The 9,150-nt window shown below is 37.3% G+C and overlaps 1 protein-coding gene across 7 annotated transcripts in view; it reads left to right on the top strand.

The window, feature by feature from the left end:
- CSPP1 (centrosome and spindle pole associated protein 1) overlaps positions 1–9,150 on the top strand; it is a 131,357-nt gene that overhangs the window by 35,808 nt on the left and 86,399 nt on the right. For 4 of the 7 annotated variants that reach the window (XM_013007271.2, XM_030887524.2, XM_045295689.1 and 1 more), the window contains 2 exons: positions 122–561; positions 8,396–8,494. In XM_013007271.2, the coding sequence (XP_012862725.1) occupies positions 122–561; positions 8,396–8,494 (539 nt within the window). The remainder of the gene's footprint in view (positions 1–121; positions 562–8,395; positions 8,495–9,150) is intronic. The other 3 variants (XM_030887566.2, XM_045295822.1, XM_045295794.1) reach the window with 1 other exon arrangement.

The raw sequence follows: 9,150 nt of genomic DNA, 5'->3' as shown, positions 1-9,150 counted from the left end.
AAAAAAAAATGTTCTTAAGCGGGGACTCAGTGCCAGAGTGGATAAGTAGATGAAGCGCCATTTGGGGATACTTTTTAAAGAGTTGTATCGCACTCAGATTTTTTTTTTTTTAATTAAACAGCCTAAGAGTGAACGAGAGAAGACCTCTACTTGTCAAGTTAAGCCTGATTTGCCTTCACAAATACAAGCAACCCCCCAAAACTCAGAAGGTCCTAGGAGAGAGGCCGTCCCTCCTTCACAGGCCTATGAAGAGCTTCTGAACCAAAGGCGCCTGGAGGAGAACAGGTACCGACAACTGGATGATGAAATTGAGTTAAGGACCAGGAGACTTGTGAAAACCACGAATGAAGGAGCGGATATTTCCAGTAAAAAACAGCAGAGGCTGGCCAACAAGACTGACCTTGCAGATAAGAGATTTCGCAGGTTGAATGAGGATCGTGATTTTCATAGACCCTCTCATAGACCAGACCATGATCCTGAAGTAAGTGAAGAAATGGACGAGAGGTTTAGATATGAAAGTGATTTTGATAGAAGACCTTTGCGAGTATATGCAAATAACAGGTACATTTTTTAATTTTTCTTTTCCTTCTTTCTTTAATGCTGCTGCAGTTAACTTTATGTAATTCCTTTTCATTGACCATGTTTGTGTAATTCATTCTAAGATGCACCAGTATTTCCTGTGCCGCTGAGGGAAGAATTAAACCTACCCAAGATGGTAGCCTGAAAGGGCCCCTGTTATGCAACTGGGGCCCTGATAGGCTACACTTTTTGTGTAGAGGTAAAGGAGAAACAGACTTCACACAGAAAGGAAACTTTTGTGTCTCAACCTTGGCACAGAGTTGAGTCAGTTTAAGAAAACAAAAGATTTGAGAATTTGATGAAAGGCCGGTACTGACTCAGCTTCACAGTCTGACCTCGTGCTGCCAATAGTGTTCAAAAAACCCTCAGGGTGAGAAGTCAGAGCTGCTGCAGCTGTGGCCCCTGGCTGGAGAAAAACGAATCCTCTCTATAAGAACTCTGCTTAAACCCAGGGTGACGGTCACTGGGATTTCAGAAAAGTGGGGGTCAGGAAGTGGGGAGGAGGACGTCTCAGGCTAGGTGAAATGCAGTTTGTTCTTTTAATGTTCACACGCTCTAAGTGCCTGTGTGACCTGTAGCTGTTCATTCTTAGGTGCTTTTCGAAAGATCTTATTTAACCGAGATGGCATTAAGGTTTGTTGTATTTTTAAAATCAGATTTGCAGGTACTTTTCAGTTTCTCTGGATGGTGATTTGGGTGATTACAAATAGTCATTTTTTAATTGCTGAAATTGCATCTTCTTAAGTCATATTTGGCTTAATGCTTAAAGTTTGCTTTATTTCCCTACGTTGATTTGATGCTAAAAACATAGCAGGGTCCCATTGTTGTCATTAACTTGAAAGGTTTCAATAACTTTTGAGCAGTTTATAGGACCTGTTTTATTTATTGCCAAATAAAAATTTTTTATTGCTGTTTTAGTGTTTTAGAAAATTTTCCAAGGAGTCATGTTGACATTCAGTATTCTAGTTATTAATCACCATACACACCTTTACAATCCTTTGCCACCTCCCTTTTATGCTCACGTAATCTTTCTAATAATTACCATTATTTAGGTCATAGGCCAACCCTCATTTCTAAATCCAATTGTACTTAGAAAATGCTCCAATTCCTAGACTGTGTTATAGCTGAACATGAGTGTATGGGAAGGTAATCAAAAGCTACCTAAGTGCAGAGAGCTCTCGTTTGGGGACCTGCGTTACACTGGACTCTTCTGGTGATGCCTTCCCTGCCACGGCCTTTCTTTCATTATAGGGTTGTTTACCTTTAGGATTGATAGTGTGCATACCTTTTCACTTTGGAATTTTGAGAATGGTTGGTGGTGGTTGCTTTTAAAAAATACTTTATTGTTGTATAATTATACCTTGTGATCATTTTATACATGAACTGGGAAATGAATTTTTTGTCATCATTGAGAAATTTTTTCTTGCGTATTCCATAATGTGAACTGAATTATTGCTATGTAAGCTTTCCCAAGTAGTGCTTTAAAGGTAAGTGAAACATGAGGGTGAGTGAGAATAATTCTTGTTAGACAGGTAACAGTTTTTAGGAATAGTTCTTCAAAATGTCAGGCATCATTGTATCCTACTATCATTTTGCAAATAATCTGAATTTCTTAATATAATTTCTCTGGTATCTTTGGCAATTTAGGTTCAAATGGAATTCCCAGATTTGTAGAGTCTGTATGTCTAGCCAAGAAACAAAATATTTTATATTGATACAGACATTTAATATAGATCATTTGAGAGGATCTTTAACATTGTTAAAGGCCAACTATAGTTGGCCTCTTGCTTCAGGTGTTTCTTGTTTTAATATGCTGTAGTCTTAACTGAAACTTCTCAACAGAAAAATAAGTATAGCTGATTTATTTTCCTTCAGTCTTCTAAGTTTTCTTATTCTTTATCCCCTCTCACCTTACACATTAGTAATTGAATGATTGCAAATCTAATGTTTTAATTTCTTAATTTTCAATCTCAATGCATTTCTAATTACTTTCTGTATTTTTTACCATATATCTTAATTTAGTTATCAATGAAGTATTTCCCCTACTTCAAAGATGGCAGAGCTGAAACTCGGGAATGCTAAGAGATTTGCTTTCCGAGACTCCCATTGAATCCCTGGCAGTGCTCTTTAATGGGTGATAGGGTGTTAGCACTGTGCTTGGCATGTGCATTCTGTGTGTTGTACGTGTCTGTATTTATTTAGATCTACATATTTACTATTTTGAGTAAAATTTATGTTTTAGGAGCTTTCTAAAGTTGAATGTAGTAGTATGTTTTATAATACCTGGAAATGTGTAGACTCTGCTTAAATATAGTTGTCCTGGTTCTTGTTATCTATTAACTTGAGTTGTAGAAGTTAATATATTATCTTACTGTGTTTTACTTTAACTAATGTTAATCAGTAAAAGAAATTCCTAGCATTGAAGATGCTGCTTTTTACTTTCTTTGTGATTAATGTAGTCAGTACTTTCATTGCTAGTGAACTTTTGGTATTTGCTAGGTTGCAATCTAACACTCCATCTGAAACTAGAATCTATGTTAGCCTCAGAGAGTTAGCATTTAATAGAGGATACTTTTCTAAAAGCTGGGCATGCAGCCAGAAGACAAACCCCGTATATACTTGTGTATAAGCTGAGTTTTTCAGCACATTTTTAATGGAGTTTTTGTGGTAAAATTAGGTGCCTCCGCTGATATTCAGATTGGCTTATACTTGAATATATATGGTGTCTTAGTCTGGGTCCTTTAGAGAAACAAATCCACAGAAACTCATGTATAAGAGAGAGTTTTATATAAAGATAAAGTACGCATCAAGAAAACATCCCAACCCAGTGCTGCTGAAGCCCACAAGTCCAACATTAACACATTAACCCATATGTCCAACACCAATCCACAAAGTGTTCTCCTCCGTCTCACAAAACAGATGCAATGATGCCGACTGCAGGAGGAAAGCCGAGTCAGTGAATGTGTAAGCATCTCAGCGCTGGCAGGGGTCTCCACATGGGTGCTTCCAGCACCCAGGGCTGCATCGGGGTAGGTCCATGTGGCTTCTTCTTGGGGATGTCTTGCAGGAAGTCAGCCTTGCCAGCTAAAGCAGGGAACTGCTAAGGCAGCTGCACCCTGGTGCGACCATCACAAAGCAAGAGACCTGAGAACTAGAAAGGCAAGGCTCACCAAGCCATTTATCCCTCCGCCCTGTACGATAAACTAACTAACTCATATGGTAAATGGGGAAAGATAACTTAGTAGAATATTAGTTACTGGGAAAAAATGAGGACCTGGTGTCGGGGGCTTCAGTGGAGAGCAAATGTTTTGAGAATGATGAGGGCAATGAATGTACAAATGTGCTTTACACAATTGATGTATGTATAGATTGTGATAAGAGTTGTATGAGCCCCTAATAAAACAATTAAAAAAGAAAAAGAAATTGAAGACCAAAAAAAAGATATGAGAGTAACATTCTTTGAAAATAAAGAGGTTCTCCATACTCAAAACTCAAACTCACTGTCATGAAGTTAATTCAGACTCATGACGTCCCTGTAGGGGCTGACCATAGAAAAAAAAAAAAAAAAGAGTATCAGTTACTTAGTTTGCTGAACCATTTTCCTAGTGGTTATGCATTGGGTTGAGATCTGCAAGGTGGTTCGAAACCACCAGCTATTCCTCAGGAGAAAGACCGGGCTTTTTTTACTCTTATAAAGAGTTATGGTGTTGGAAACTCATAGGGCCAGCTCCTTCTTTTCCTAAAAGGTTGCTGTGAGTCGACAGTAGTTTTTTGAGTCGTTAATTGAGTTCTACTTATCCTTGAAAGAGCCATTTTAATATTACCAATATACTCATGTATAAGCTGAGGAAAACCCCCCCCCTCCATTTTTAATGCAGTTTTTGTGGTAAAATTAGGTGCCTTGGTGGATATTCGGGTCAGCTTATACTCGAGTATATATGGTAACCATTTCCCCACTTAAAAAATACTGTTGAAATAGAAAAACATCATTGCCGAATTAAAGTAAAATTTAAAAACTGGGGAAGAAGATGGAAAACTGTGAGAGAATGGTTACCAATAGTTAAGACTCCTTGAACATTTACAGTGAGGGTACTTTTAAATAGCAGAATTCATTTTAAAATTGAAAATTCTTGAAATGTAAGCAAGGTGCTAGAATTGCCATCATTATGAATTAGATAGTATATTTTAAGTAAGGAGACATTTTATTCTTCCTGTGAGCTGTAGTACCAGAAGACTAGCTTATGATGAGTCCTGATGGTGCAGTGGCTTAAGTACTGGGCTGATAGCGAAAGATGTGGATTCAAACTCACCAGCCTTGCTGCAGGAGGAAGACGCAGTAGTGTGCTTCTGAAAAGATTTTCAACCTCAGAAACCCTGTGGAGCAGTTCTACTCTGCCCTGGAGGGTGGCTATGAGGGAGAATGGACTGGATTGCGGGCAGTGGGTGGAATGTGAGTAAATAATTTATTTTTAGGATGTGCTATTATTGGTAGTATAAACATTACAAGTTTGTTTTAGAAGTGTTTGCTTCTATGGCGTATTTTGGGCCCTGGTGGCTCCGTGGTTGCGCATGCTGGGTTGCCAACCACAAGTTCAGAAGTCCCAAACCACCAGCTGCTCTTTGGGTGAAAGGTGAGGCTTTCTACTCCTGATAAGAGTTGAGTCTCAGAAACCCTCAGGGGCAGTTGTACCCTGTCCATAGGGTCGCTGTGAATGAGAATGTGATGGCTTTGACGCTGTTGCTTTTTGTTTGTTTGCTTGGTGGCTTATTAGGGAAAAAGGATCAAGTATTCATTATCATTTAGGAGCGGTTTGCTCACATTTAGATTAGCAGAACATGACGAGCTGTGTTGAAACAATTTGCTTTTATTCTTTAACTGAGTAATTAAAAATATATTTTTGCATTTTTAATTTCAGGGTAAACTGCCTCTCTCTAGTCTTTACCTGAAATCTTTTGGGCATTGAGAATTTTATCTAATAAACTAGAGTTCTTGACCTATATATGTTCAAGGAAATGAAGGAGAAAGCCTTTTTCCATGTAACATAAATTTAGCTTTCTTTTTAATAGTAGGGTGGGAACTACATTTTGCAATTTCCCCCACCTCTGTCACATCTAATTTGCTATGGTTAAAGGAAGCAAATTCTCTTTTATGAGATGCCTCTTTTCTCTGTGTTCAGTGAACCTTATGGACTTGTAGCCATAGAATATATGTATATGTATATATATGTGTTTTTAGAATATTTTGATTGATTAGTTGTGGGTTGTAGGCTTGCTGGTCTGAGTCAAAAGCTGCTACTAAACAGGACCTCCCAGAGACAAGACTGGACCTAAACTGATCTCCTGGGCTTTGATTAGAAGTATCTGCCCTTAGACATGTAGTAGCTCATCAGTGCCGGAAGTACCATCACTTGGAGGCCCTTAGTGTTGAGAGGATTGTCAGAGAGAGCTTGTGCACAGTGGTAGAACCATTGCTGGCTCTCTTGTTCTTATTTTCAGAAAGAACTTTATTAGCCTCCTTTCTAAAATAAATTGCAAAGCTACCACGGGAGCTGCTAAAGTGAACTGATGATTACCAACCAACCAGTTACTACTGAGGGTGACTGCATGTCAAAGTTATTAAAAACACGAGAGGAAGTTTAGTAGATGAGGGAAACCCTATCACAATCACAGGGATCCTTTTTTATACAGAGAAAAAAGTATCATAGCTTTCCAACCTATTCTTTGACTTTACAGTATAGAGGCTTCACTTGTAAGTTCTGGTCTTTAATAAATTAGTAAGGTTTTATATTCATGGTGGGGGTGTGTGTGTGCCTTGATTTTAAACTGTAATTATGCCGTAATTTAACAAAGCAGACCTAGTTAAACAATCATTTTATAAGATTGAATAAAATGCCTAAACATTTTATTCTGCCCTTTTTAGTGAAAAACATATTTCTACTCTTTTTTCCCCCTCTTGAACATTTTTTCTAGTCTTGATTTTTTTCAGATTAGTAATGACAGAGATGACTTTCATAATTTGTTCATGATTTTTTCTTACTCAGTAATGGCTAACACAACACCTTAGACCATCTTTCATATGGCTAATCAATAAGAAATCTTCATGCTTTTATACTGTAGATTTAAACAAAGACTATTTGATTTTACATATAAAATAGTTTAATAAACTTCTTTAATTTAAAATGAATTCAGAAAATGACCCATTAGCCACTAAGGTTTTTATTGGGGCTGTGGTTTACATAGCTGGGTACTTAGCAAAATTCCTGAAAACAAAGCAGGCATTCAGCATAAAATACATTTACACAGATGACTGCGATACTGTGAACCACTCTTATCAGTCTGGGAATGGTGGAAACCTTCCCTCCTACCCCCAAATTCAAGTTTTCAGTTCACAGCCAAGAGCTAGCCTTGTCCAGCAGGACTTTCTAGGGCTAGGCAGCCTCAGGCGTGTTGTATTAACTGTTTTTTGGCTGCACTATGTGTCAATGTGGCTGACAGGCAATGTTAATGGCAAGTTTGAATTTGAGTTTGTATGTTCCTTGTTCAAGAGGTAGATATCAAAAAGGACACTAAATTAATGTAAAAGATAGATTTGAGCATTTAGGTTATAGGTATAAAACCAGTTGCATTTTGAGAAATTGAAATTCTTTTTTGAAAGAGCTCACAGAGTTCTGCTGTTTAGGACAGAAGGAAGCCATTCCAGGTCATACACGAAGCTTAACATTCCAGGCAACCTTTTTTTCCACAGACGATCTCGACAATGGCTTGTATAAAGAAGACGAACCGAGGGAGAATGAACAAGAAGATTCTTTTCCTTTCAAAATTGCTGTACTTCTTAATTTCTTGATAATGAAATCCACTTAAGACATTGAATGATACTTAAAAAAGCCTTAATTTTTTGTTACAGTCCTCTCGAGAAAGACCAAATAAAATTTAACTGTTGTCTAGAGAACTTTGATTTGTAAAGTGCTGATTTTCATGGATGCTGATAATTATAAAACATTATGTTGATTGCTCTTCAGTGAGAAATTAAGCTAAAGAAATCAACGTTTGCCAAATGGAAAAAAGATCTGTTAACTGAAAATATTTTCTTTTCATGGTTGTTTCCTTTGAAGGATATAAAAGCTAATTTTAGATATTCTAATTTTTGTTTTCATTGAGTAAGATGAATTAATAATTTTCTATCCATACATCAGTCTATTATACATAATGGTTTTCATTAATCTTTTACTCATTTATGTTCTTTCATGTGGTTTACAGTGTTACAAATGTTATGGCTTGTGACATTTGATTTAATAGTTAGATTGATGCTGTATTTTTTAAGTTAAAAAGACATGCATTTGAAGTGAAGTATTTCCCAAGACCTATGAATTATGACCTCAGACAGTGCTTTCATTTTGTAGTGTGACTACTCTTCCTGAGGGCAGGCATTGTGTCTGCTGTGCTGACTGCTGGACACCTAGTGTCTACAGTCGTGCTGGTGTACCACAGTAGATGCTCAGTAAGCATTATTTAACTTATTGAGAAAGTCTTCTACATGCATAGGGCTGAAATGATGAATTTCCAGCTATTATGGTGAAATAATTATAAATGACTCCTTATTTAAAGATTTTGGTCTAAAATTTTAGTATCTTTCATTAACTAGCAGATACTTCTTGAATCAAACCTCATTTGAATGAACTCAAATGTTTTTACAATAAAATTCCATTATAATATTTTATCTCTCTAATATTTCCAATGTCACATATAAAAACACCAAAGAGACAAAAAATGTTACACTGTATGTGTAGGGTGCTCTACAAGCTACTGTGTTTTTAAGGGTATACGGGAACAGACGAAGGGAGGTGCCTTCTATGGAATCTGATGGTGATTTCACAGAACAGTCAAACGTACGCATTTCATCTGCTGGAAATAACAGGTATAGTATGCAATAGAAATTTTGGCCTTCAGTCATACTGTGAAACCTGTCTGAAAATGTCTTACATAGTTGAATGGTATAATATACCAGTTACTTTTTTTCCTGATTATTAATGTTTTTATTTGTGGATAACATTTATTACCATTGACAAACCAGTAAATCCACTCCCAACGAGTCAACTCACACTCATAGTGTACTTATAGGTTGGAATAGAGCTCTCTTTTGGGGTTTCTGAGACTGTAAATTTTTTAAAAAAAATCATTTTATTAGGGACTCAAACAACTCTTATCACAATCCATACATAACATCAGTTGTGTAAAGCGCATTTGTACATTCATTGCCCTCATCATTCTCAAAACATTTACTCTCCACTTAAGCCCCCAGCATTAGGTCCTCATTTTCCCCTCCCTCCTTGCTGCCCCCTCCCTCATGAGCCCTTGATAATTTATAAATTATTATTTTGTCATATCTTGCCCTGTCCAATGTCTCCATTCACCCACTTTTCTGTTGTCCGTCCCCCAGGGAGGAGATCATATATAGTTCCCTATAATCGGTTCTCTCTTTCCAACCCACTCTCCCGCTACCCTCCAAGTATCGCCACTCACACCACTGGGATGTGATGGTCCTGAAGGGATCATCCACCCTGGATTCCCTGT

Source organism: Echinops telfairi, unplaced genomic scaffold (genome assembly GCF_000313985.2).
Source record: "Echinops telfairi isolate 266 unplaced genomic scaffold, ASM31398v2 ScPeMD7_1;HRSCAF=3_0, whole genome shotgun sequence".
Lineage (NCBI taxonomy): Eukaryota > Metazoa > Chordata > Mammalia > Afrosoricida > Tenrecidae > Echinops > Echinops telfairi.
The sequence above is the reverse complement of the archived record's forward strand: the minus strand, read 5'-3'. Positions and strand labels throughout refer to the sequence as shown.